The sequence below is a fragment of the Botrytis porri genome, assembly GCF_014898465.1.
Source record: "Botrytis porri strain MUCL 3234 chromosome Unknown BPOR_002, whole genome shotgun sequence".
Classification (NCBI taxonomy): Eukaryota; Fungi; Ascomycota; class Leotiomycetes; order Helotiales; family Sclerotiniaceae; genus Botrytis; species Botrytis porri.
In genome coordinates this window covers 1,449,916-1,476,323 of record NW_024066076.1, presented here as the reverse complement: position 1 = coordinate 1,476,323, position 26,408 = coordinate 1,449,916, and the positions used below count along the sequence as shown (strand labels likewise).

Here is a 26,408-nt window from a genome sequence, read left to right as displayed (position 1 = left end):
GCAATGGATATCATGCTATTCCATCCCATCCCAATCCATTCATCAATCATATCATATCGTATCATACCTACCCAATGGCAAGCTTTCCAATGTCAAAAAATTTGCCTCTCCTATTTTCCATGCATGCTCCCCTTCCCAGGCTATCTGACATTATCTCCCATTCCCAGTCCCAATCCATCCATCCATCTACCCATTCATTCACCTGCCCACATTTCTAAAATTTTACCAAGCATTTCCGTGACTATCATAGGATAGCTGCGAAGCGGCACCCGTCTTATCCTCTACATCTTGTTTCGGCATAATCTTATGCATATGCTTCGGATTTATGAAGCCTCCGCTATTTGACTCCCCCATTTCCACGTCCTCATCATGACGCACCTTAATGCCATCCTCTAAATCGTTTGCCCACGACTTTGCAGGTGCAGATGTAGGTACCTCGGTTTCTCTCAATTCTCTATGCACTGCCCCCACCAAATCTATGACATCCGAACTTCGTACGTAGCCAAGATAATAAGGGGTGCCACTTGCACCAGCAGCTTCATGTTCGAAGATTCTTCGACGATCACGCACCTCCGTCACATATTCGTCGTTATATTCTCTCCAGATATCATTCTCGAAATCGTAGATGTAGATCCAATAATGGCCACCACCAGCCTCACCACGATGAATAAATACAGTTTGAAGCTTATATTCATACTTGGTCATATTCGTGAATTGTTCGTTTCTTCTTTGCTTGAGAAGCTGAATTTCTTCGTTGTTTCTTTCAATTTCTTGGTTTAATTCTGCTTGGCGCTCTTCAAGCAATGTGACCAAGTTTGCGTCAACTTCGATGTCGTCCATCTCCTGCAAACCTCTAGTAAAGTTCTGTGCTGCAGATAGTGCATCACAAACAGATATTTCTTCTGTTATTTTGTCTTGTCCGAGGACTCTTTGTCGCTCTTCCAAAGTATTGATACGTGCCTTCCATTTCCACGCTTCTTGACGACGACGCATCAAAGTAGAGTCAGGATCTTCGGAATCCATGTATCTATCAAGGTATATCGTCTCTGGAAATAATACCGCGTTTCGATTTTTATAAGCCGTATGCTTGACGTTGTCGTAACGTGTACGTTGAATTTGTACTTGTAAGATCGGAGGTAGTTTGGTGATAGATGCATATTGGGGTTGAATAGTACCATCAATGTGTACCTGTTGCTCGTCGAAGACCACATCCAATGCTTCATAAATGTCTCGAGATTTGTTTTCATCCGGAAAAATAATGAGATTAGCCCATGGTTCAACTTTCTTCTCTAACTTTTCCGACTTTCGAAGATAGGAGGCATTTGCACCATAAAATGTGTCTCTGATTTTATCGATTTGCTCACCAGACACAGGATCGATACTTGTCGGCTTTATAGCACACTGTAAACGAAACATCACGTTTCCGATAACCTCGGTAACATCCTGTTGAGATCCAAATTTCCATAGATCGTCGTCAGTAATGACTTCTTTCTGATCATTTGTCTCTATCGAAAGGCCGGCTTTGTTTCTTGGAGGAATCGGAGGTGGCTTGTCTGGCGCGGCTAGTATGACATCTGGAGTTTGAACTATTGAATCGCCATTGACCATGACAGCATCATCGAAGGTACTATCGGCATCCTCTAATTTGACCCACGCCTTGTCTGCTGCTAGACTCGGTCTACCTACAACATCAGGATACGGAGGCAAACCATCCATGTCTGGTGCCTCTACCAATGTACCTTCACTACTATCATCACGCTGATTTGAATCTTTATCTTCAGGTCGGTCAACCATCTCAATATCCTCATCAGTTGGAGTTGGACGAGGAAAAGTAGTTGTCGGAGGACCTTCCGGCCCCAAAATGGGGCTCATCATGGAAGCAATGTTTGATGGACCACTCGGACTACTAATAGAAGCTCGACGGAAATTTGCTTCGGCTGCTGAGCTGAATATAGTCAATTCGGCCAACTCTCTAGTAGGCTTGATGGATCTTGTTGAAGCCGTCTTCAAATTTTCGAACAGGTCGTGTAATTCCGTCACAACTAATTATAATTAGCCAAGCTATTTGGGCAAAAGATTTGATACTTACATTTTGGGCCTTGATAATTTCCGCCTTACTGACAGCACGTCCTCCAACGCGCTTCTTCTTGATATCCTCTTCATTCAGAGGCATGCGAATCTGTTCAAAGTTCATGGCTACCTCTCGAACGGCTTTTACTGTGTAGTAATACTGCAGAAGACTGTTTAGGTAGCAAGTATTTCCGATGTTATCTAGACCGATTGGCTGATTGACAGTTGACTTTTCTGCTTTAATGTCGGCGTTTGGATCATCGAGTTTCCTCAATAAGTAACTGCTTTGACGATCATGAGCTATTACCCGAAATGCTTCCTTGTAGCTATCAGATGAACCAGTAGGAGCACCAGATCTGAGACTTTCGTAATAAGCTAGCACAGTATCATCTGGAGCCCTTCTATCGGTAATTTGAAGTCGATTATAAGCTTCACCAACGTCAAGGTTTGAATCTTCAATTCCAGACTCCATGGACGTAGCCGCACGCTGCAAGGTGTAATCGTCTCCGCGGTTGTTAGCAATCGCTCTTAAAGCTTTTGCGACTTTATCCTTATCGCCCTCAAAAGACTACCTTGGAGTTAGTTGGGAATCTTCAAATGATTGTTAATTCAAGACTATACACATACCATAGCAACTGCAGCAGCTTCAATACTATCAGATGCAGTATCTGAAGTCACGCTTAGGAACTCGAGAGCTTCTTCAAATGTCATTGTGCTATCATTCGCTACGGCTTCAATGGCAACGCTCTGCCTATCCTTTGCTATCACGCGCAGACATTCGCGTGCCTCATCTTTTTGGCGCGGTCCAGCTTCGATACGAGACTTGTAAACACCGATCAAAAAGTCATCGCCCTCAGATCTGGTAGTATTTCTCTGGAGCGCGAAGAAGGAGTAAGCTTTTTCGATATCCTTTAGGCTGACTTCTCCGGTAGACATGATCATCGTAGCCTTCGTTTGTAGATCGGAACTGCGGCGTCCATTGCCGAGCTCCCGCAGGCAGTCTAAATAGTATGGCTTGTTCGCCGGATCGCATTGACATTGTCGATCATAGCTCCAGGCTAACAAATCATCCGTAAATAGCTCGATTGCGCCTAAACTGGCATAATAAGGGTGCTCCAACGAATCTACGACTACAGCAGCATCTCGCTTTGGATAGTCATCGCAAGAAAGTAATCGTCTAATATCATCCAGAGCATAGGCAGGAGAAAAGGCTTTTTCACTTGAAGACTTAAGCTCCATACGCTCCACATCTGGCCGATCAAGCATGAGCTGGTTGAGCTCAAACCTGACATCGTCTATGAATTCACGGTTCCCGTCATTGACGACAGGCAAAGTCCAGAATCCTTCATATTCCTCCTGAAACGAAAGTTAGTGATGCGAATGAATTGTAGAAGGAATTTTGTGAGCTGAATTCTGAACCATAAGTTGTATTATGTCGATGAGGTACATACCTGGGAATTGGACAATGCCCTTAGCTCGGATTTGAATCCTAGATAACCTAGTAGAGAGTCACAATCGTCTCCGAATGCTAATCTGAACCTTTTGTTTCTGGCTGCAATAGCCTTCCTATCCGCACCTCCTGCGTCTCTTAAATACTGACAAAGATTACTAAGAACCTGAAATGGGTATATGGGCCTGTGTCCTGTGAATCTTAAGGGCTCTTTTTCAATTATTCTCTGCCCACGACTCAGAGTATCTTTGACATTTATTAAGGGAGCTATCATGGCAGCTGAGAGCCTAGGTGGCGTTATTTTGATGACAACCTTGACTGGACAGGTAGCCGCAGTGCAGGCAAATTCATGCGCCGCAAATTCAAAGATATAATTCGAATTCTGCGACGATCTGGTCTCAACTACTCGAAAGTGATGGAGTGGGTTTTCAAGGTCCTTGGGACTACAAGGAGTTTGTCCATCTTTCCAACCTCGGAAATCTACAGTTATCCGAAAATGATATCGGCAATTGGAACAGTACGCAGCTATCTTGCGGATTGTTGTGGGATCGGCTTCCTCGTGTGGGCGTAGAACATCCGTTTGAGAATCCTTTCTGTAAAGCTGATGGTGACAATTGGTGGCATGGAGCCTTGGGTCAATATTGGATTCGTTGTATATTGGCGCCGGTTCTATGAGAGTGTGCTTGCCGGACTTTGCGCTTTTTCTTAGATCGTAGTCAAGTAGATCTTCCACTAACCTAGGGGCCGTCTTCCCTACATTGGCAGAATCATTAGCTAAGTTCTAGTATATTCGAGAGCTTTAAATTATCTCGTTCGAAAGAAAATAAGTCGCAAAACTTGCCTGGTCCTGGTTTCTTCTCGTAGTCAAACATAGCACCTCTCAATAATTATCTATTGCTCACCCAACCTGCAGATACTATGTGATTTATGGCCAGCTGAAATATTCTGGACTTGCTTAGCTACCCCGCCTCTCGAAAGGTTGTAAAGGCGAACTGATATTGAGGCTGAAAGAATCAATATGCATTCGAAGTAGATTCCTCTAGAGAAAAGATTGAAGATGAGCTAAAAACTTTGTGCCAATCCAGGTACTAAATGTAAGTTTGGTTGTTTGGTTGTTTGATTGTGATGGTGAGTGATTGATTCTCCAAATTTGGCTAGGAGGAACACAAGCAACAAAAGAATAGGAACGCGAGCATCGACAAGTTTTATGATTTTAAAGGAAAACAGAAATGTTTGTACAATTTCTCATCAACTGCGTTGGTTCAATATGTATTTATTTGTATGTATTTCTCATCTAAACAGGCACGGGTGAAGGTTGATGGGATTATCTGCCGCCTTTGCATATTTGTTGCTTGAGAGCTTAGATGATGGGGATGACGGAAATAATTGGATGGCGGCTAGTGGCAGCGTTTATAGCGGCATATTCCGTTCAAATTCCCCGAATCTATCAACCTCATACGGACGCCATAGTAACTTCTTAAACTTTTAACTAACTCCCATCGTTGACGTTCCGTATTGTCACAACATGGCACCGAATAGTGAAGCATACCACCCCCAAGATGCCCTGAAAGCAGGCATCAACGGCGCACTGATTACAGGAACGGCTGGCGCTTTTGCTTCCGCCATTCAAAATAGTTTGTACAAGAAGAATATCGGCATGATGGGTGTCTTCACCAGGACAGGAGGCACAGCTTTCGTATTCAGTAAGCCCATTACATCGAATACCCTGATCGTCATCTTGTTGACTTTTTTTCAGCTGCGATGGGAGGAACATATGAATTCACAAAATACGCATCTGCCAATTTGCGAGAGAAGAACGATACTTACAACACCGCAATTGGAGGATTTTTGGCAGGATCAGTTCTAGGATTACGATGTGGGCTCTGATGCGAAAAATTTAGCGGTAAAATGATGCTAATTCATCGATAGTCGGAACAACTCCTGCGGTTCTTGGATTTGGTACTTTGGCTGCGGTTGTGCTCAGTGCATTCGATTATACCGGCGGTGCCATCACGGGATATAAGAGAGATCCAAACGTCGATGAATTTGAGCGCAAGGAATTTTTGAGGAAGAATCGAAGGATACCTGTTGAACAGACTGTAGCGGAATTGGGAGAGGGAAGAGGTATGTTTTTTTACTTATTTGGAAGGGCATCCAACTAATTACTTGAAGGCATATACGGACCAGGTTATGATGAGAGAAGAAGGGAGAGAATCAAGGAAAGATATGGTATTGAAGTACCAGCTAGATCCTGAAGGGCCTTGTATTCATAATCCGGAGGCTTCGAACAACGATGTACATAGGTTTAGGGCTTGCAAATCACTTTAGAGTTACAGCTCTTTGAAACATGAAGACCTGCCTTCCACGCTTACGGGCTGATGGCGACTTCATGATACTGTCCAGCTCAACTTCATAACTATTGAGAGGGGATCCACAACGCTCCAATGCGTGAGCGAGCAGTTTCGAGGGTTTTACTTTTTGCAGGAGGCAGCACATTCGGCGGAGATAAAAATTCATCGACAACGAGAAGCTTTATCAACATCCATCCGAGTGTACACAAAATCATTATAATTCTTAGATTAGACACAATTTTGAAACTTGACCAAGGACAGCCTTCATAAGCTCTTATTTTCTGATCTGTAATCACGTGTGTGATGAATTATTGAACTACTGCCGGCAAATATTAACTGTTTATTTAACCCCGCAATAATATGCTGTGGCCCTCAACCATCCCCTCATCGATCGACCTTTTGAGAAACATACTTATAGACTCAGTATTTCCTACAAATTTGCAGTCCTTCTATCTTTACCAAAAAAGTAAGCACGATTCGCAACCTCTCATATACCTTCACTACAAATTTTGAGATCACTGTAAGGTTGTACGGCTTCGGTATCAGCCGAGAAGTGGTGTGCTAGAAACATCAAGTCATCTGCCTCCACCCCTTCAACCAACTGGTGAAATCAGTTGACCCAATCTCGGTGGCGAATCAAAACATTAGAAATAACAAATCTTGTTTGCTGGCGGCGAGAAGACCTGTCATATAGTGTTACAGTAGTTTTCTCTATACAATAAAGCTTTTAATATAATGGAGAAGACAATGCCGGCTGTTCGTGCTTCGTTCAATCAACCAACAGAATCGTCTCAAGATGTGAAAGAACGATTCTATCGACACTTCCAAGAAGAAGTGACAGGGAAGTCGATAACCACTCGACTAATCGAATTGAAATTACTAACCTTCTGACAGACCTTCAAAAGCGTATTAGCCAGCTTGGGAATCTCTCCTTAGTTGGAGGAGAAAGGCAAGATGCTACAGATCACTGCCTTGCCAGTATCACAAGACTATCTAATGAAGTCGCCGATGCTACGAATTACCTTCCAGCATATGACCAGAGAACTTATTCGCAGGCAAGCATTTTCCTGGAAGAATGATGATGCATATCCTGTACTAATGATGACCAGGCAATCAAAGGTCTCTCGGAGAACCTTCAAGAGGCGAAAGCCAAGGCTGCACCAAGAACTAGATTCCGGTTTACTTCAAGCAAGAACAATTCCGCTGTTTCTATCAATGATGCCGCTCAGCTAGCTCAGGAAAGTCTTAACGCTACTTTAAAGGCTTCTATGTTGTCTTCTACTGAATCATCAATGGCAACCACGCCAGCTAATTTGATGACACCACCCGGCGAGGAAAGTGCTAGAGATATCGTTGGAGATTTGCCTTCATTCTCAAAGAATTACAATGCCGAAATGGCCACTGCCTCTGGTCCAATTCGAAAGCCGAGTTTCTCAGAAGCAAGCACCATCAATATTACAGGTCATACTGGTCTTCACATCATCCTACCTTCCTCAGCATCCCGTGCAACCTCATCTGGTGCCATAACAAAACTTAATGGGTGTATTGTTGATATGTCAGTCCCAACGGCCAACGGTGCTCCTTTTGCTGGGCTTTCCTTGAAGAATATCAAGCATTCTTTAGTCATAGCCGGACATGTTGCGGGAGCAGCACATATTACCGGCGTCGAGGATAGTATAATCGTTGTCACGTCAAGACAAGTCAGAATGCATGATTGTAAAAATGTTGACATATACCTGCATTGTGCTAGCAGGCCCATCATTGAGGACTGTAGCAATGTGAGGTTCTCGCCTATCCCAAATTCGCAGGTAAGTTTTGTCATAGGGTTTACTCATTACAGCACACTGACAATATGTTTAGAAAGTTGCAGATGAATCGGTCAAGAATCAATGGGATCAGGTTGATGACTTCAAATGGCTTAAAGCAGAGCATAGTCCGAACTGGAGCATCTTACCAGAAGATGAGAGATTAAAAGAGGAAATTTGGACAGATGTCATACCAGGAGGACCCGGAGTTGGACTTGATGATATACTGAAGAAGATTGGGCTTACTGGACGATAATTACCATCAATCTCCTCGAAGTACATAGTCTTCTGATGCAGATTGGTCAGTGATGGAGATGCAATGAACATTCAGGTAATGGGGTAGCTGAGCAATAACAAGTTTCTTTTTTGATGTCATATTCTTGATTTTGTATGTAACCCATGCTAGCATTGCACCTCAATAACGATATATGTGCATTTTGCTAAACACGAGCCTCAATTCATTGCAAGACTCCTGGACGATCCTCGCGCTATTCAAGGCCTGGCCCATGATAATGCTTCAAAAAAACCTCTTCAATCTTGAAGGGTTTAAACCTAGCGTACCTCACAAGGTGTTCATGATCCATGAGCTAAGCACCCGACTGGGTCCGTTGAGCCTCATTCTTTATGATACATGTTCCTCGACATAAGGGTAACTTTCGCCTATGTTTTATCTCTTTTCCTCTTTCAGACTATCCATTCCTTCAAGTTTCCATTTTGTCTCCTGATCCTCTCTCTTCTCGCTCTTTCTTCATGTTCAATCCTACTTTCATCAACAAATTCAACACCTCTTTCTGCTGTGCAATCTTCTCTTCGCACTCTCTTATCTCCTCCTCCTGGTCTTCAATAGTCCTATGCATATCTGGCATGCTCTTTACACCCACTCTCGCCTTTTGTAATTTATGTTTGATGCCATCGGTCGCAGCATAAATATCTTTGATATTCAATGGCCCCGTGCTGTTGGCATTGAATGAAGGAGTCGCACCCGATGGGGAAGCTGCGGACGGGTTGCTTGGAGAGAAGTTTTGAAGACGAGAAATTGTTTCGCAAAGAACGGGGATTGTGTCGATATAATCTGCCGTGAGGCCCTCAGGGAGAATCATTGTCGGAGGGTTTTGAGAAGGTGTGGCTTGCGATGGAGTAGTCGTCATCTTTACTAAATCAACGATCGTGGAGCTGACAAGCTTTCGTATCGTTGACCAAAGTTAATGGTCTGGACCCGAGTCGAAGATTCTCAGGTATCTCCAAAGCTTTAAAGGTATCCCGACGGATGTGTATGTGTTATTGATTGGATGTGAAGAGGTCCGATTAGTCCTTGTGCTAGCTAAGAAGAGCAAGGCAGGTTCGCTCTTATCGCGGCGGTTTCACAAATACGACTTGGTACTGGAGGGGCCTAAAATCCATCACCCCACCACAAGCGCAAAAAAGCTTCTTGGAGTTATTTCTCAACAATTCACTTGTTTACTTCTGAAGTCATTCAAAACCCCTTCAAGTTTTCATTGTACATACCCAATATATCGATAGATTATAAATTCGTCTTTTCTCTTGTAAGTTGTTATTAAGTTTCCAATACCCCTTTCATTCTCTTAGAAGGAGATTCGGTCACAAGGCTCTTTGTTTGGTGGTAGCGAAGCTGGAGCTGATATAGCCTATATTTACTAGATTCGAAACATTTCATTTCGCCAAAATGGTCCAAGTCGAAAACAAAGCTGTCCTGAGTACGTCAAAAGATTCCACGTATCCTCAATCTATTGATGTATCTATCCATTGTCCCAAAGGACTCTGTTGATTCATTCTATCCATTTGGCATGCACATACTGCGACTTGCACGCAATGCCTCGAACCTCCATTCCAACTGTTCAGCTCAATACTGAGAAACTGTTACCCCCTTTACCTCGTACAAAGACAAGACCAGATTACATACTTGCACTATTTTATATACTTGTGTATCTTGAAGTCTCATGGCTAATTGTAATGATTTGGCGCAGTTGTCATTGATGGTTGGGGAGTTCCAGGTGAAAATTCACCCAAAGATGGAGATGCGATTACAAACGCCGAAACTCCAGTAATGGACGCTTTCGCCAATAACGCAGATGGATATACCAAGCTTGAGGCATCCTCCTTGGCAGTTGGTCTTCCAGAGGGCCTCATGGGCAACTCGGAGGTCGGACATTTAAATATTGGTGCCGGAAGAGTTGTATGGCAGGATGTTGTCAGAATTGATCAAACAATTAAGAAGGGGGAGCTGAACAAGAATGAGGTTGTTATGAAGGCATTCAAGGCAGCCAAGGATGGTAATGGTCGCCTTCACCTTTGTGGTTTGATCTCGGATGGTGGCGTTGTAGGTATTCCCCTAGTCCAATCGATAGGCAAATACAGTACTTACTCGAGTGACAATAGCACGCCAAGCAAGATCACTTGTACGCCCTCCTCAAAGTCGCAAAGGATCTCGAGATTCCACATGTTTACATTCACTTCTTTGGTGATGGACGTGACACCGATCCCAAATCCGGCGCTGGTTATATGGAGGCCCTTCTTGAGAAGATCAAGGAGATTGGAATCGGTGAGGTCGCGACGGTGGTAGGCAGATTCTACGCTATGGACCGTGACAAGAGATGGGACAGAGTCGAAGTTGCATTGAGCGGTCTTTGCAACGGCGAAGGAGAGGAGAGCAGTGACCCAGTCAAGACAATTAAGGAAAGGTATGAGAAAGGCGAGAATGATGAGTTCTTAAAGCCCATTATCGTCGGAGGAAAGGAAGCTCGTATCCAAGGTAAATGGATCAAGATCCTCAAAAACCTAATCAATCAAACTAATATCCCCAGATAACGACCAAGTTTTCTTCTTCAACTACCGATCCGATCGTGTCCGAGAAATCACCCAACTTCTTGGTGACGTTGACCGCTCGCCAAAACCAGACTTCGCCTACCCAAAGAACATCACTCTTACTACCATGACCCAGTACAAGCTCGATTACCCATTCGAAATCGCATTCAAGCCCCAACACATGGGTAATGTATTAGCCGAGACTCTCGGTGCTCAAGGTGTTAACCAGGTTCATGTCGCCGAGACAGAGAAATACGCTCACGTTACATTCTTCTTCAACGGAGGCGTCGAGAAGGTATTCCCTCTTGAGGTCAGAGATGAATCGCAAGATCTCGTGCCATCAAACAAGAGTGTTGCTACTTACGATAAAGCCCCAGAAATGAGTGCTGCAGGTGTTGCCAAGCAAATGAGCAAGCGTATTTCCGAAGGAAAATTCGAGTTCGTTATGAACAACTTTGCACCTCCCGATATGGTTGGCCACACTGGTGTTTATGAAGCTGCAGTGATTGGTGTTGCCGCTACTGATAAGGCCATTGGCGAGATTTACGAGACTTGCAAAAAGGAGGGATATGTTCTTTTTATCACCTCTGATCACGGGTAGGTCTTCGTTATAATGCTCTATTCCTACGAATCATACTGACGAAATCGTGTCTTAGTAATGCCGAAGAAATGAAGTTTGCCGATGGTAAACCAAAGACCTCCCACACAACTAACAAAGTACCATTCATTATGGCCAACGCTCCCCAAGGCTGGTCTCTCAAGCAAACAGATGAAGGCGTTCTAGGTGATGTTGCACCTACGATTTTGGAAGTTATGGGCTTAAAGCAACCCGAGGAGATGACTGGATCCAGTCTTTTGGTTAAGAGTTAGATTACCCACCCTGCATTGAAACAAATTTGCGAGTTATTCTGAGTTTTACCTTTGCATTTCTATGATTGAATGAAGTTTGCGTTTGCGTTTGCGTTGTTTTTGGTACAATAAGCATTGTTCAGAAGAGAATAGAAAGCTAAAATTTTCATACTTTACAGGCAAAGGTACCAAGAGAACACATGATGAGACGAAATAGATGGCGGGCAAAGCTTAGACTGAGGAGATGTATGTATAGATACCCTAAATACATATCGATAAAGGTTTTGGGTTGTTGATGCTGTGAATCGTGCAACAGCTCTATGACCTGGTGATTTCACTTTCAAATTTTCGCATCCACCTTATTTAGGTGGTCCTCTTTCTCACCACTCGGCTATCTCGTTTTGTCTTTCCATACGCGCCATTAACACATCATACAAATCCTTATACACTCCTCCTACTTCGATGAAATTTGCCGGCTTGCCTGTGTCATAGTTAAAGAATGATACGTAGCCTGTGATTTTGGCGACGATTGCTTGTTGTCTCAGTGACCATATTGTCGTGACTCCAAAGTATTGATCGGGAAGTACCTTGTTATGCGATTTGCTTTGAGGAGCTATAGTTAAGTCATAGGTCATGATTCTGGCAAGGTTGATAAGTACACCTACTGAATTCGGAAAGCCCGTAGGCCTCTTCAAGTTTTAAGCTAATGATTGAACTATGCATCCAACATGTCTCACATTCATGAAATCGTCAAAAATTTCCTTGCCCAACCATTTCTCAAACGAAAATATTACGCTCATTTCGCAGGCTGTCATGTGGTGCACGTACTCATGGTTTTTGGCTCTCATTCTGTTTCTAAAGATCGTGAGGCATATGATCGAGAAACTGGGGAATCAGATCATTCCAGTTGGGTGCTAACTGAGGCTAAGCCACTAAGGAGTGCACTTGAGCTCTTAACTCAAGGGCTTTGTGCTTGGCCCTATTATCTGATGACGAGTTTATGGGGGAGTGAGGGTTACCAAAACAGGGCAGATGGGCGCAGTGTCGGGAAGTACAAAGAATGGAGCTGTGGGCTTCCCGGAGAGTATGTGGCAAAATGTGAGATGGTTCCAGTGAGTAGCGCCGTGCGAGGGAGCTGTGGGGTATGGAGAGGCAGTCTGGCTTTAGCGAAATGGAATCTTTTAGGGTTTCTTTTTTGGTGATTATAGCTATGAGTGAAGAAGTGTATCAACAATTTCCTCTGAGAATAGACTGTCTTTGCTTTTACTCGGAGTAACCAGTCTGCTTCTGTACATGATATACAAGAAAAAGATAGCGAGGGTCGACGATTTGCGGAAATAATAAGCTGCCAACTTTCCCAACTTTTGAAATTATAACTTTGTTATAAATGACCTAGAGAACTTTGGTCTTTGTTTCTATGTTTCGCTTGGGAATTTCGCTTGTTAAATAATTCCTACTTTTAGACTTATATTTTCTTAACCCTTTAATCATAACTTCTAGAAGCTTTCGGGTGATTATCCAGCAGGATTTTTGTATTCTTATCTGGATAGACAAATTTTTCATCTAGATTTTCACAGTTCTTACAAACTGATGGTTTGTCGAACGGAGCAGCCAATAGTTGGTGAAGTGAAACGCATGAGGGAGGATTCGGCAGGGGTGACTTATGCTTCGAAAGCCTGTTCGAAATCCACTGGTTTGCAAGCGAATAAGGATAGCTAGGGAATGTTTTGGGAATCCACGAAGATATCTGATCAGCTTTACATGCCATCATTAACTTCTATGGTTCGTGACTCCCCTCTTCCATAAGAAGAAGCGCAGCAAAGAGAGGCGATTGAGCACAGATCAATCGCATCATTGACAACACACTGGGTACCTAGATGTATTATTCAAGTCAGTAAGTGATCTAGCAATAGTATTATACAGTATGTACTATGCACTGACAAGACCATTTGGAAGTTACTCCCACGGTATCGATTTCGAGGAAAATGAGATGTGCATCATCGTAAGTCGGCTTTCGAGAACCTCTTTGGGTTTTAGAACTATAGTTTTGGTAGAGATATTCACAATGAATGGTCAGCTGAACGGAATCCGGATACTTTCCTTCTCTCGGCGCCCCCCTCCCTTGCAAGAGCCTCCTTGCACATCTTTTTCCTGGATGTATTCACGTAAATAACCACAACTCATATCCAGGATCTCAGGCCATCCACCTATCCACCTATCCAAACATCCATAATGAAAGTAAGCCAAACCGCATCCACTAGTGTCTTGCTTTAAGATGTGACCCTAACAGGCATTGGAAAACTACACGACAAAATTGCTCATATACCAGGCAAGATAGTGTTACGCAAACTCCAGAGCAATGTAGACCAGGAGTTTTTGACATTTGGGTAAGCAAGACGAGACTTCTAAAGCTTTTAAAAGCTAATGTTTTTATGCAGGGTGTTAGCTACCAAGTATTCCACGTCCTTGCCAATATCGCTCAGATATCGCACATCTTAGGATTGATCGGGGCACTGACGAATTGCTCTCAGAGATAAGTGACTGCATGAGATTGTAGACGTAAAAGATCAATGTATTGCATGTTGATAAGATGGTTACAGCTCATGGCTTTATACTAGGAGTTCGAAGTCTTCAATGACGAGAGGACTGTATTTGAGAGCAGATGGTGATTACAATGTAGAGAGAAACCATGAAAACAGAAAACTGCGCTTCATATTATACCCATTGTATCAAAATACCAAACTTTCCAGTATAAGTATTTGTATGTTCTTCGCCTATTCATCTATCCTATAGTCACTTCCTTGGTCTACCCCCCGCAACCGCTCCTCCCAATCTCCCAAACTTGCCCAGGCTACTCCTCGACTTCGCATGTTGTGGTCCGGATGGGATTCCACTTGGCGCATCTTTAGATACTGGAGACGGTCCAGATAGCCTCGTCGAATCTTTGAAACCCCTACTCTCTCCACTCTCCATCCTTGATTCAAAGCCGCTCAATCCATCTTCCATATCCCCACCAGGCCTTCTGGCCCGCCTCGCCCTCTCTTGTACAATTCTAAATTTGTCAAGCAATTCTCCCCATCTGATACCACTTTCCTCCCTGCCTTTTAATCTGCTACTCCTGTCATAATTTGACGGTGCTGCAGTCGTCTGAACGCTAAATGAAGGAGAAGAACCATGAGTTTCTGTGCCACTCTTTTGACGTTGATGGAGAGCAAAAGTAGAAAACGCGTCCACTACACTGTTATTACGAGATGAAGAAGGTACGTACGCTCGAGGTGCTATGTGCAGGTAGCCTATTGCGCTCACACTATTTAGCCTATTCTTCAATGCTGCAAAGGCTGAGGATTGTGGAAGCAGCATAAGAAGGCCGTAAAGACACTTATAAAGATGAGGATGTTTTTCGGGCTCAAGTAGTTGGAGGCGGAGGTCTGGAATGGGTGATTAGCAATATTTGGGGGTTGAGATAGCCACCTTACATGTGAAGACAGGTGATTCTAGCAATTGTACAAGTTTATCGATCTGGATAAGCATATTGACCGTCATCTCGAGTTCGGCACTATTGATGTTAGTATTGTTTCGATGGCGGACTGCTCATGCATACAATATCTGAAGAAGATTATATGCTTGCTCATAAGCCTGGCCTAAAAGACAAAGTGAGAAGGTAGCTACAGCATTGTAGCACCAAGACCTGAAGAGAGCAACGAAGAAAGCTTGTCCATCCTATGTAGCCATTAGCAGGTGACTTTTTGTTAATCTATGGATATTACGAACCTTGTTCTCTATATTCCGAAGCCTTTTCCTAAGATCTGCTAATTCCGGTGCAGTTATGAGATTATTGTTAAGGTTCTGTACCATAATGCTTGCAAATTCGACATCTTCTTCCTTTTCTATGCAATCCGCAAGTGTTCTGTAAATTCGCTCTGCGCTAAGATTAATACATAATTGTCGAATGATCAAGTTTCCTCGAGTCTCGAGGAGCTTCCTGTCGGTAGAAAATAGTTGAAGTAAGTTTACCATGAAAGAAGTAAAATAGTCATCATCGCTATTTCTCGAAATCTGAGATAATAGTTGGAGATCTTTAGTCACTACGGCTTCCGATGGATCAGAGAGTGTTTTAAGAAGAGCAGGGAATATTCCATCATTGAATGCGAGCAGCTTCTTAGGTGCTTTCCTGTGTAACATGAGCAACCAATTTAGAGCTTCAACTCTGGTTACTTCGTGATCATTAAGAAATAGTAACGTTAATGAGCTGACAGCTGCAGCATAATCGAGATCTACATGTGCCTGATATGGCGGTGTAGGTGTTTGCGTTTTGCTAGACGGAGGTGGGGGTGTCTGTACTTCTATATCTCTCTTATCAAGCTCACGAGATCCGGACAAGGAGCCACGATTTGTAGCGGAGGAATCCCTTCGTTCGGTAGGATTTGATTCTTTCATGGCGAGAAATCTCGAAGGAGCTGAGGAAGGTGCCTCTGAAGTAGCACCACCTTCATCCGAGAGTGACACAACATAAGCCATCAAGGATGTGTTGACACGAGCGGCAGCTTGTCGAATGGTATCCACCCCACTAGCCATGGCTGGAAGTAAATGTGCCAATATCTTTGGGGCAAATGGAAGGACTTCTTCAGGGCAGATGTCTAGAAATTCAACAATCCATCTTAGCGATTCAAGTAAGCTATCCTCTTCTATCTGGTGTCAGCTGGCTGGGTCACAGATTTCAATACTTTATCCTTACCCAATGGAGTGTCCAGATTCGCCGTAAGGATAACAAGAATTTCTTTGTGATTTACGTGAACATCTTGACCAGGAACCCAGTCGTCGTCACTACTGACGTCTTTGTCATCTACATCCATACCTGAGTCTTCATCTCCACCTAGATCTGGTGCCGTCGATCCTTCGCTGTCCATTGAACCTGATCGTTTTCGTTTGGTGTCGCTGCGAGATTTTCGGCTTTCTTCTATACCTTTTTTGATGCGTGAAATCCGCTTTATTTCACTAAGAAATCTCTCGATTGCACCTTGAGTAGCCACGTGAACATCACGATTTGGATCACTCAAGAATTTGAACAGCCCACCGAGAAATTCGGGGAGAAAAGAAACAAGTTCTAAATCTGGAATAGAATCTAATAAAGTTATCCACCCCACGAGAAAGGTGCGCGTGAATGGATTTATCACGTAAATTCTTTCTTTTAATAAAGGTATAAAGCGAGCCAGGGAGAAGGCTGTAGGAAGATCATCGGAATCCTCAAGGGCTTCCTTATTAGAATCGGACATGGAATCATCAGAAGTGTGAAGAATCGATACGTAGGTAGCTGCAGATTCAGATACTATGTCCTTTATCAGACGATCCAGAAGTTCTGCACCATTTTTGACGGAGAGTTCTGAGTCCGCTCCTAGCTGTTCGGCCATTAGTTCGAAAATCCTTTCGAGGGCTTCTGGGCTTGACTTGCCTTACATAAAGCGTCGAATATGTCATTAAAATAAGGTAAAACTTCACCCTTTGCCACTTTGGCAATATTGTACATACTTTCGCACGCATAGTACCTTACTCGAGCATCTTGATCTGTGAAGCAGGCGAGGACTGGTGGAACAATTTCATCAAGGTATCTTGCGAGGTCCTATCAAAGACATCAGCTCGATACATGTAATTCCAACACAACTCTGTATCATACCGGACCTAATGCAATAGCGGCCGCCGCGAGACCAATGAGACCGCCATTCCTGGCATGCGGCTGGTGGACAGCGTAAGCATAATCGTTACACAGTTGTTGGATAATCTTTTTGATTTTATCAAACTCCTTGGCAGCTGTAAGATCACGAATGACCCGTTCAAGACTGTGGATATCCGTTAATACATTGTTACATGTAGGGTACTCATCAAACTTACTCTAAGGCGCCGACTTTCCGTTTGTCGTAAAGCTTATCATTCAAAGCACGTTGTATACTTTGATCCATCTTGAGTTACTGGTGAGGTCAAAAGTTCATATTACCTGAGAAGAATTTGCTCCGATGACACCGTCCCTCAATATCTCTTTCTCATATCGCAAGGCAAGAGCAAAGCAGAATGGCGAAGAGAGTGAGTGGGTAGATCTGTGGATAGCTAGCTGTGACGGGGATATCACATGAGTGAATGGTGGGTGCACCGTGAGCTGTATTCACGAAGGAGCCGGATGCTGAACAGAAAACACCGAATTTGTTTCAAGGCGGTGAGATATCCTAATCTATGATTATCAGCAATGGTGGTTGATGAGGGTTCGTATGTTGAATTGTATTGCAAGTGAAGGATTTGTGGTGTGAAGAGATTCGTTGTTTGGTTGTGAGGCTGTGGATGTGGATCTCAAGTTATCGACGAGGCAGGAAAGCTTGATGACGGAGGAGTCTGTGATCTTCAATAGAATAGAAGGCTCTACCCAATCACAATGAGTGCCTTCAAATAAAGGACAAACAGTATTATTTGTTATACGACAGTCGAGCATTTTCGTAATTATTAATGATAACAATAAGATTCAATCGAGGTATTTATTTTCAAAAAATGCACCATACACATACAATGTATACATAGTAATAAGATTACATACAGGTTTTCAGTTAAGTTGAGTACCTACGCACACATTTATGGAGACTGGGACAACCATCGACGCAACATTGGAATTGCTTCAGAATCGCTTCATAATTCATGTATAAGTACTAGGCATATACGCATATATATGTAAATGGTCAAAGCTTACACGTGAGTGAGTACCTGGTAGTAATAAGTTGATGAGAATTGAAGTCGACCGCCGTGATGTAAGAGAATTCGGAATATATGCAAGAATGCAGCATGAATCGCTTTGGTATTTGCTATGATTTCTAATCTCTTGTCCATAGTCTCAAATGAAAGCAGATATTGAATTGTCGATCTCGACCTGTTGCCTTCATGCGGAGGAGTCAACTTCATCGCAGCCTCTCCCGGATTCTTCAGTTTGGTCAAGCTCAGAAGGTGCTGTGCTACATCGGCAAGGATACTCTCAGTTATAGGAAGATTGTTGACTTCATTAGGCAGTCCATGCATGTATGATCATCACAGGTATCAAGAGTTGATATGAACTTGAAGGGGCCAGGTTATGTTGTTTGCCTCTGCATTCCCCATTGTGTTCAACATTGCGAATCACAACAGCTGAGCTACTTTGGCATGGATATTGAGATGCCAATTCCCATAGATCTTATCAATTTCCCATTCAGCAGCGAATCTACGATCCCAGCGACGAAACGTGTTTTGAAATGAGGATGATCCGTCGTACGAGGGAAAAACAACCACAGCACCATAGGCAAACAATCCGATTCAAAGCGTTTAGGATGACCCTGAAGTGAACCGGGCAGCATTCAACGTTCGCCTCCTATTACCAGCCCCACTTGCTTGCATGACGGGCGCAAAGGGCTTCCGAGATGCAATATGAACATCGTTCTCCCCCAGTACCTTGCTCTTGTCCGTCTTGTACAGAGATTTGATCTGCCTTCATATTTTGTTTACCGCTCGATGCTTCACCTTCGCCATTCTGAGCTTGCATCTCGCTGTCCCATGCAGATTGAGATTTAGCGTCACGTTCGCTATTACTATGACCTGCTCGAGCAGATCTTCTGGCAAATCCTGACTAGACTAACTTTCAGTATTGTGATATTCTAGCGTGGGTTACGCAAGTAAACTTACCCCAGGGTGTGACTTTGCAATACGTGCAGCAGCATCGGGGGTCATATGGCGGTTTCCCATCCCTGTGTTCAAGTGAGGTGATGGACTTCGACAATATGTAGTTGGCAGTGGGCTGATTTGAAGAGGTGTTCCACACTTTAGTGTAGGTCCAAAGAATTGAGAGATTTGGTCTCAACGAAAGGATGGGGCATCGGAGTTATATGTAGACTTCGCTTGAAATTGTAGATAGAGTCCTGTAGAGTGAATTGGGAGCTTTGTACGAATGTTAAATCCCAATGCAGCGCGTCTCAATATTTCTCATCCGCTTGTCCGTCTACTCTTTGTCGCAGCCTTTTAATCACATAAATATACCAAAATTGGTAACTTTTGCGCAAGCCTGATGCTGTAACATATCAGCGACAATCCTATTCGTTCGCTTCCTCCAATGACTTGCACTTGGCATACAACACTTCAGCGGGTGTGTGCGCAGGAAGCAGCTTCACCGTCCCCAATTGTCGCGAACATGGACAATATATCACCAACCATGATGTGAGGTTCCAGTCTATCATCTCGGGCACATTCCTACCTGCACCCTCAAGTACCTTTCCGTATACTGGAAGAATTCTCAAATGACCCGAGTCAATCGTCACTGCATAATCCTGTATTAAGAAATCGGGCCGAGTGTCTGAAATTTGGATATGACGATAATTAATCATAAAAATGGCCTAATGTAAATGTTCTGGAAAGTGATATCCCGGAAGATTATGATGGAATGAAATTGGACGCTGCGTCTTCAATCGCTTGCAGTATGCAGGGTCCTTCGCGAAGCGTTAGACAATGACTAGTTGTGAAATCAGAGACGGGATTCTACAGTTCCAAACGGTATATCAATGCATAGAAAAGCGGTGCCAACCCACAGCTCCGTGTGATCAGACGAGTCATATATTGCAGTAAAAAATAATGTATTGCAGCCGTTCTGCGACTTATCTAGTGCCCATGAAGAATATCGCCTTTCTCTACTATGCTCTTCTGACATTTAGCTAGGATTGCAGCTTGCCTACCGACTTCTTCCAGCCTACCAATGACTTCCTTATTACCGTCTACAAACCCATAGAGTGCATATGGGATGCCCACTTCATTGCAGAATTCTAACACAAGCTTCTGAGCGCGGCGAAGATTGTGTCTAGGCATCCTAGGGAAAAGGTGATGAATAGCCTGAAACTGAAGACCTCCGTGAAAGAAGTCAAGCCATTGTGGGCAGTCGATATCCATAGTGGTGCGTAGCATCTTCTGTGGAAAGGACTCATGAGGGCCAAGCTCAGATGTGCTCATGGAGAAATGTGAAAGAGTTATCTGAGCATGGACTGGCATAGTGACCACATGGCTGATCATGACAAATAAAACTCGGGCACCATTTGTAGGAATACTTTTGTAGACAACTCCATAACCATACCAAGTCCAAAAGAAAACATGGCCGACAATTTCTAGCCATCGTTGCCACCATGCAGGGCCTTTCTTTGGCCCAAGGCCCCGGAGAAGATATTCCCAGGACAAGCGGTAGAGATTGAATCGACCAAAGCAAAGTACTACATAATAATAGTATGATTGGTACGGAAGGAGAAATTTCGCGAATGCGTCATATTCTAAGCATTTTTCATAGTAAGTTGAGGTCAGAGAGCTCAAAAATCTATGGCTAACGGCGAAGAAGGGGATATGCTGAATGTCTGGATCATGCTCGGGAGAGTTTGTCACAATATGATGGACGTTGTGGTTACGTTTCCACCATCCCATTGATAGACCACCAATGAAGTCTGTGAATCCAATGCCGATGAGCGAGTCGATCGTAAAGTTATGGGTAATACCCATATGACCTGCATCATGCACCGTGAACACTAATTGATGCCATAGACAACCAAGAAACAACCCACTTGTCCCATACCAGCCCCACTTCAAGCACATGAATGCCATAGCTGCAAGAAAAGTATATCGGCAGCATTCAATTGCGTATGCAATGTAATTGCAGTCATACAGACCTTCTGCACGCATCCGTTGATCCAACAGACGGTACTTCTGAACAATTTCTTCTTGAGTATCAGGATCTAAAGAAGGATATTTTGCATGGTCTAGGTCGATTTGTTCTCGAGTCAATGCATCGAAGTGAGACATGCCATCGTCCAGGTCAGGCGCAGATGAGATGGAGGAAGCAGAGGACACCGGGCGGTCTTCTTTAGCCAACCCTCTTCTGCGCACTTCTGAGAAATCTTCATCGAATGTAGGCGAGGGGAGTCTTGACGTTTCAGAGCTCGATTTTTCATCGTAAGTATTGTCGTCTTCTTCGGAATCGTCGGACATGTCTTCGACATAGCTTCGAAACTTTCCGTATTGTATTGGAGGGACAAAGTTCTTCCAACGACCTTCTATTTTGCCGATTTGATACCTTCCCATAAGGGCTCTAGTTTCTGCTGAGTGTAGACTATAGAGAATCTATCAGTTTGGATGAATTCGGAAGAGTGATTGTTACTTTACGCACGCGTTTACTTCATCTGTTGCATCCCTTCCTACCATATGCTTAATGGCCTTGTCTCCTCCGGGATGGTATTTCAGCCAAGCATCTACTTTGAGTACGGCCTGATCAACAATAATGATTGACCTGCCATCTGCGATGAGACCTTCGACTTGTCTGCGAGATATTATCTTCTCCTTAGAAGCGGCCGCTACGGCCTTCCAGGAAGACATTGTAAAATGATCGTTTCGTGGGACAGATAAGCAGAAGCCGATAGTACACTAACAGAAAAACTGTAGGTGTGAAAAGCAATCAATCAATTGACGCTCAAAAAAGGTTGTGTCGAATAAACATTCGATGATTTTGATTGATTATACGACCAAGTCTAAGAGTCTAACATGTATCTAAGAACTTGCGGTGTATAGTCACTAGTGGTGCCAATCCCTGAACGAGTGGCAGGGCTTGGATTTTTGTTGGCCCCTAATTTTGTGGGACAGGCTTACCAATCGATGAAGGTTCAACATCAGCCAAATCAACACTCTGACCCTCCCATTTAACATTCGACCTGACACTTTGTGGCATTCTCTCTACCTCAAGATAATCTTGATACTGTTCCTGCTGGTCATTCCGAAGATGATTATATATGAATGACATCGTCCAGGGTCCACAGGTACTCTATGAAAAGGCAGTTCGATGTGCAGATACCTGGTCACCCCATTTACCCATATATCTGCAATAAAGTGGGTTGGAGAAACTCTCACCCGTAGGTCAAATACGAATAAAGGCATGGCATGAGAATTGATGCAAACCGTTTCAATCGTCTCCGTAGGTCAAGCTCATAGCGTGGAAGAGCCGGTTCACAAAAAGGCTCGGCGGGATATTGACAAAAGTGACGGCAACGGCAACGGCGACGGTCTTAGATGAGATTCTACGTTTCCCTCAGGTCTAACGCAGATGTCTCGTCTGCGACAATGGGTTGGTCCCTTGTGCAGTTTTTTTTTTGCTGGGTTTTGAGTCTTCTGCTTGCGTGTGCAACCCTACCCCTAGTGACACTGAGAGCGACTTCATTGTGACCTGTTGCAGTGAGCTGAATACCTTCATGCTACATCGAATGATTTCAGAAGTTTCTAGAAATAGTACACGTTCGGCTGTACTCTAGTGTATCAGCTAGTGCGATTTACGTGTCGATATTGTCACTTTACCGGGTGTAATGTCTGGATTGGATGTACTTGCTATCTACTGCTTAAGCAATCGCTATTCGTTGGAAACATGCAGCAGTCATCATGATCATCTCAGTAATATCTAGGCCCAAACACTGCCCCTCGGGATTGTGCTCGTGGGTTGGGGTTTCAACTCTTCCCGCATTCGTACACCGAGGTGAAGTTTTGCATTCTAAGGCGGCCAGGAGGCATTCCTATCTCCCATTGAGCTAGAGACCGCCACTACCCCCCCTCTCCAGGGGCTCCTCTAAACAAGCCCAGCAATCACTGCTTCACCCGAGGCCAATCGCTGTTTTATTCGGAAGTGGCATTGCATACGGCGATATTACAGACTATGTTTGCTTGATATCCTCAACCTCCGTGTAACCTCAAGTATACCTATCAGAAATCTCCTATTGCCCAAGAAGAGCAGATCTAAACGTCACATAAACTGCAATATAGAATTTTCTTCATTGTTATCTCCTAATATTCCCGGTTGTACATGAGTGTAAGCCTCATTCTGTTGGGCAAAACCCATCGTTTCACAGCGAGGGGGTATCTCTTTCCCCCAAGTATAAAACACTCGCTGAATGTCCATCTCATTCTTTAGAATCCAGCAACCTTTCAATAAACGTTATTGTAGCCCTGCAAACCTCACTACCCTTTCAAATTTTACACCCTAATCTTTCCAAATATCCTTCTGTCTTCCACCATTATCACAATGAATCTTACTTGTCTCCGCAAACATAATCCCAATGTTTTCTGCCAATTAGACACCCACGTCGACCCAATCTACCTCCAAACACCACACAGACCCCAAAACGCGCTCGCACATTCTTTGATCGTCCCACGCACCTATCCTTCCCACAATTCTACTCATATATACAACGACTGCCAGTCCTGCGAAGATGATCCACGTACTGGCGCTCATTACTGCCGTACTTGTATCGAAGCTCAATATTATGCACTCCAATCTCAGTCTTATTATTCACAGTCTCAGATCCAAGATATGTACTATACCACGTGCGAATGTCCGCATTGCGACAGTGGTTTGAACTCCTATACAAATAGCGCGAGAGGGTATGCGAGGGGTGATGGAAGGTGTTCAAGTATGAACATGGAACCTCTTACCCAGCAGTTGTAAGTTCGATAGTTCACCGATAGACACAAAGTCACAACAACAATTGTGCTAACGGACGGCCCATAGACATAATACAGGAAGATATGCCCATCTGTCTCCCAGTAGACTCGGGCGAAGTCCTTATAGAGATGTCGGACTACTTAGTTCAGGTACATGTTTAGGAGCTGCAGGTGGATTGAGTGGCTTGGGTAATGCAGGTGGTCTCGGAAGTCTGGGTGCTCTTAGTGGTTTTGGGGGAGTGAGAGATATGAGAGATGCAAGGCATCACGGCGGAAGATATGGGTTACAAAACAATCGGCTTGCATATCGGATTTGAGCTTTACCTTCTAGCTTGTTGTCGTTGACGGATTATACCATTATTGAGTTTCATTTTGTTAAAGTCTGTAACAGAGATCATGAGAGGAAGCAGAGGTCACAGATAGGAAGGCGTTAGTGGAGGATTATTCAGAAATTCTAGGGTTTCATAGGTTATCAATGAGTACTGCACACGATTTATGTAACCATATCTTACACGAATCACAAATTTCAGTCTCATGCTCATGCTTATGATCGCGCCATTCATTGTCAAATCACGCCGCCGCCACCTTTAACCATCTTCTAATAATGGACAGCCTTGCCATAGGTAGCCATAGCAGCCTCTTTAAATGCCTCTGCCAAAGTTGGATGTGCGTGACACGTGCGTCCAATATCCTCACTTGATGCGCCATATTCAATAGCCAATGTGGCCTCTGCAATCATCTCTCCGGCGTTTGGTCCGATAATGTGAACACCAAGAATTCTATCAGTCTCAGCATCGGCAAGCATCTTTACCATACCTTCGGTGTCTAAGTTGGTCTTCGCTCTTGAGTTTGCAGAAAATGGGAATGTGCCGGTCTTGTACTTGGTGCCAGCAGCCTTGAGCTCCTGTTCGTTTTGGCCAACCCATGCAACTTCTGGGTGTGTGTACATAACAGATGGGATGGCCGCGTAGTTGACGTGTCCGTATCCCTTCTTGATGTACTCAACGACCGCAACAGCCTCTTCCTCGGCCTTGTGGGCAAGCATAGGTCCGAAGGTGCAGTCACCTACAACTCGGATGTGAGGCAGCTTGGTCCGGTATTCCGAGTCGATGACCAATCTTCCCTTATCGTCAGTCTCGAGACCGATGTTCTCTAATCCGAGACCTGCAGTGTATGGTCTTCGTCCAATAGCAACGAGTACGACATCTGCGTCAATCTATAGAAGGTGTTAGCGTGTATATGAAATTTTAGTAGATTTAGCGTACAGTTTCTTCCTTGCCACCCTTTGCAGCCTCAAGGCTAAGCTTGACCTTCTCACCAGTAACATCACCACTCATAACCTTAGTGTTGAGCTTAAAGTCCATGCCTTGCTTCTTGAGGATCTTTTGCGATGATTTTGCGATTTCGGCATCCATTCCTGGTCCACCAATTTGAGGTAAGAACTCAACAACTGTAACCTTCGTACCAAGTCTTGACCAGACAGAGCTCATCTCAAGACCGATAATACCTCCACCAATAACAACCATGCTCTCTGGAACCTTCTCTAGCGCAATAGCTCCTGTGCTGGTGATGATTCTCTTCTCGTCAACCTCGAGTCCTGGGAATGGTGTAGCTTCGCTACCAGTAGCGATAAGGATGTTCTTTCCAATAATAGTCTCTTCTCCACCCTCTGAAAGGTTGACCTTGACCTCGTGCTCGCCAGTAAATGTAGCAGTACCCTTGACGTACTTAACGTTGTTCTTCTTGAACAAAAATTCAACACCCTTTGTGAGTCCAGCGACCGCAGTGTCTTTCGACTTCATCATTTGTTCCAAGTTGAGCTTGACATCTCCGACTTCGATACCGCGAGCTTTGGTGTCATGTAAAATTTGGTGGTAAAGATGCGAATTGTTGAGTAGAGCTTTCGAGGGAATACAGCCGACATTCAAACATGTTCCTCCAAGAGTTCCACGTTTTTCTATACATGTTACCTGCGGACAATGTTAAAAGTCTGCAAAAAAAATTCCTCCTGTTAGGCAAACCATACTTTCATGCCCTCTTGACCAGCTTTGATAGCGGCAACATATCCTGCAACACCACCTCCGATGATAACCAAATCTTGCTCCTCTTCTACACGTCAGTTGTTTTAACCCTGTGAGATCGATTGGATTTACTGACCAGCTTCAGTGGCATATCCTCGTCGCGATAAGTTTGCAATACCTGAAGGGGCAACTATCTTGGGAAGACTGCTTCAACAGAAAAAAGTTAGTATAGAAAACTTTTAGCAGGAATTGAAGTCTGGTCATTGCACTTACGAGGATTTTTGTCTGAAAGCAGACCTGACGGTCGCTCTGGGCACTAATAAACTGCGAAGCATTTTGTATGAAGGGTATTATTGTGTTATTCAACAAGTTTTAGGGTCGCCGCCGTTTGTTTAGTTACCGGACGGACGAAGCGGATTGATCCGATAATCACGTGGAGATATTTTAGAACCCTTTTTACAACCGCGAGTTCCCGGTGCCGCTTGATTGTGTAAGCTAGAAGTCTCCAGGAAGCCCCAAAAAGACAATCAAT

At 44.0% G+C, this 26,408-nt stretch overlaps 11 protein-coding genes across 11 annotated transcripts; 5 read left to right on the top strand and 6 right to left on the bottom strand.

Moving 5' to 3' along the window:
• Nucleotides 1–222: 222 nt before the first annotated feature.
• On the bottom strand, nt 223–4,392 carry EAF01_001455 (uncharacterized protein; the record flags this gene model as incomplete). Its single annotated transcript, XM_038909705.1, has 5 exons — nt 223–2,042; nt 2,119–2,638; nt 2,698–3,426; nt 3,522–4,273; nt 4,362–4,392. 5 exons carry the CDS (start codon nt 4,390–4,392, stop codon nt 223–225), a joined length of 3,852 nt encoding a protein of 1,283 aa, XP_038774517.1.
• Nucleotides 4,393–4,975: 583 nt separating this feature from the next.
• On the top strand, nt 4,976–6,135 carry EAF01_001454 (uncharacterized protein). Its single transcript, XM_038909704.1, has 4 exons — nt 4,976–5,223; nt 5,277–5,396; nt 5,450–5,644; nt 5,693–6,135. Exons 1-4 carry the CDS (start codon nt 5,046–5,048, stop codon nt 5,773–5,775), a joined length of 576 nt encoding a protein of 191 aa, XP_038774516.1. The 5' UTR covers nt 4,976–5,045; the 3' UTR covers nt 5,776–6,135.
• A 471-nt stretch (nt 6,136–6,606) lies between these two features.
• Nucleotides 6,607–7,932, top strand: EAF01_001453 (uncharacterized protein; the record flags this gene model as incomplete). The annotated part of the gene is made up of 4 exons (XM_038909703.1): nt 6,607–6,631; nt 6,766–6,926; nt 6,981–7,679; nt 7,732–7,932. The coding sequence occupies 4 exons, from the start codon at nt 6,607–6,609 to the stop codon at nt 7,930–7,932; spliced, it is 1,086 nt and encodes a 361-aa protein (XP_038774515.1).
• A 445-nt stretch (nt 7,933–8,377) lies between these two features.
• EAF01_001452 (uncharacterized protein) lies at nt 8,378–8,824 on the bottom strand (the record flags this gene model as incomplete). The annotated part of the gene is made up of 1 exon (XM_038909702.1): nt 8,378–8,824. One exon carries the CDS (start codon nt 8,822–8,824, stop codon nt 8,378–8,380), a length of 447 nt encoding a protein of 148 aa, XP_038774514.1.
• A 536-nt stretch (nt 8,825–9,360) lies between these two features.
• EAF01_001451 (uncharacterized protein) lies at nt 9,361–11,565 on the top strand (the record flags this gene model as incomplete). The annotated part of the gene is made up of 6 exons (XM_038909701.1): nt 9,361–9,391; nt 9,662–10,014; nt 10,074–10,446; nt 10,499–11,096; nt 11,156–11,364; nt 11,528–11,565. The coding sequence occupies 6 exons, from the start codon at nt 9,361–9,363 to the stop codon at nt 11,563–11,565; spliced, it is 1,602 nt and encodes a 533-aa protein (XP_038774513.1).
• A 511-nt stretch (nt 11,566–12,076) lies between these two features.
• Nucleotides 12,077–12,550, top strand: EAF01_001450 (uncharacterized protein; the record flags this gene model as incomplete). The annotated part of the gene is made up of 1 exon (XM_038909700.1): nt 12,077–12,550. One exon carries the CDS (start codon nt 12,077–12,079, stop codon nt 12,548–12,550), a length of 474 nt encoding a protein of 157 aa, XP_038774512.1.
• A 1,591-nt stretch (nt 12,551–14,141) lies between these two features.
• On the bottom strand, nt 14,142–17,302 carry EAF01_001449 (uncharacterized protein; the record flags this gene model as incomplete). Its single annotated transcript, XM_038909699.1, has 8 exons — nt 14,142–14,776; nt 14,825–14,904; nt 14,950–15,068; nt 15,120–16,033; nt 16,084–16,744; nt 16,798–16,965; nt 17,020–17,182; nt 17,235–17,302. The coding sequence occupies 8 exons, from the start codon at nt 17,300–17,302 to the stop codon at nt 14,142–14,144; spliced, it is 2,808 nt and encodes a 935-aa protein (XP_038774511.1).
• A 673-nt stretch (nt 17,303–17,975) lies between these two features.
• EAF01_001448 (uncharacterized protein) lies at nt 17,976–19,094 on the bottom strand. The gene is made up of 2 exons (XM_038909698.1): nt 19,035–19,094; nt 17,976–18,978 (listed from the first exon to the last, which is right to left on the bottom strand). Exon 2 carries the CDS (start codon nt 18,396–18,398, stop codon nt 18,072–18,074), a length of 327 nt encoding a protein of 108 aa, XP_038774510.1. The 5' UTR covers nt 18,399–18,978; nt 19,035–19,094; the 3' UTR covers nt 17,976–18,071.
• Nucleotides 19,095–20,000: 906 nt separating this feature from the next.
• On the bottom strand, nt 20,001–21,968 carry EAF01_001447 (uncharacterized protein; the record flags this gene model as incomplete). The annotated part of the gene is made up of 2 exons (XM_038909697.1): nt 21,544–21,968; nt 20,001–21,486 (listed from the first exon to the last, which is right to left on the bottom strand). Exons 1-2 carry the CDS (start codon nt 21,747–21,749, stop codon nt 20,001–20,003), a joined length of 1,692 nt encoding a protein of 563 aa, XP_038774509.1. The 5' UTR covers nt 21,750–21,968.
• Nucleotides 21,969–23,169: 1,201 nt separating this feature from the next.
• EAF01_001446 (uncharacterized protein) lies at nt 23,170–24,285 on the top strand. Its single transcript, XM_038909696.1, has 2 exons — nt 23,170–23,855; nt 23,923–24,285. Exons 1-2 carry the CDS (start codon nt 23,437–23,439, stop codon nt 24,170–24,172), a joined length of 669 nt encoding a protein of 222 aa, XP_038774508.1. The 5' UTR covers nt 23,170–23,436; the 3' UTR covers nt 24,173–24,285.
• A 168-nt stretch (nt 24,286–24,453) lies between these two features.
• Nucleotides 24,454–26,211, bottom strand: EAF01_001445 (uncharacterized protein; the record flags this gene model as incomplete). Its single annotated transcript, XM_038909695.1, has 5 exons — nt 24,454–25,071; nt 25,121–25,825; nt 25,882–25,961; nt 26,013–26,080; nt 26,150–26,211. The coding sequence occupies 5 exons, from the start codon at nt 26,209–26,211 to the stop codon at nt 24,454–24,456; spliced, it is 1,533 nt and encodes a 510-aa protein (XP_038774507.1).
• Nucleotides 26,212–26,408: the final 197 nt, after the last annotated feature.

Bases quoted from the DNA above. Each gene is read 5' to 3' on its own strand.
- EAF01_001454 (XM_038909704.1), top strand. From the start codon at position 5,046: ATGGCACCGAATAGTGAAGCATACCACCCCCAAGATGCCCTGAAAGCA. The intron at 5,224-5,276 runs GTAAGCCCATTA...ACTTTTTTTCAG, and splicing joins AGGCACAGCTTTCGTATTCA to CTGCGATGGGAGGAACATAT. The intron at 5,397-5,449 runs GTGGGCTCTGAT...ATTCATCGATAG, and splicing joins ATCAGTTCTAGGATTACGAT to TCGGAACAACTCCTGCGGTT.
- EAF01_001448 (XM_038909698.1), bottom strand. From the start codon at position 18,398: ATGCATGGACTGCCTAATGAAGTCAACAATCTTCCTATAACTGAGAGT.
- EAF01_001446 (XM_038909696.1), top strand. From the start codon at position 23,437: ATGAATCTTACTTGTCTCCGCAAACATAATCCCAATGTTTTCTGCCAA. The intron at 23,856-23,922 runs GTAAGTTCGATA...GACGGCCCATAG, and splicing joins GAACCTCTTACCCAGCAGTT to ACATAATACAGGAAGATATG.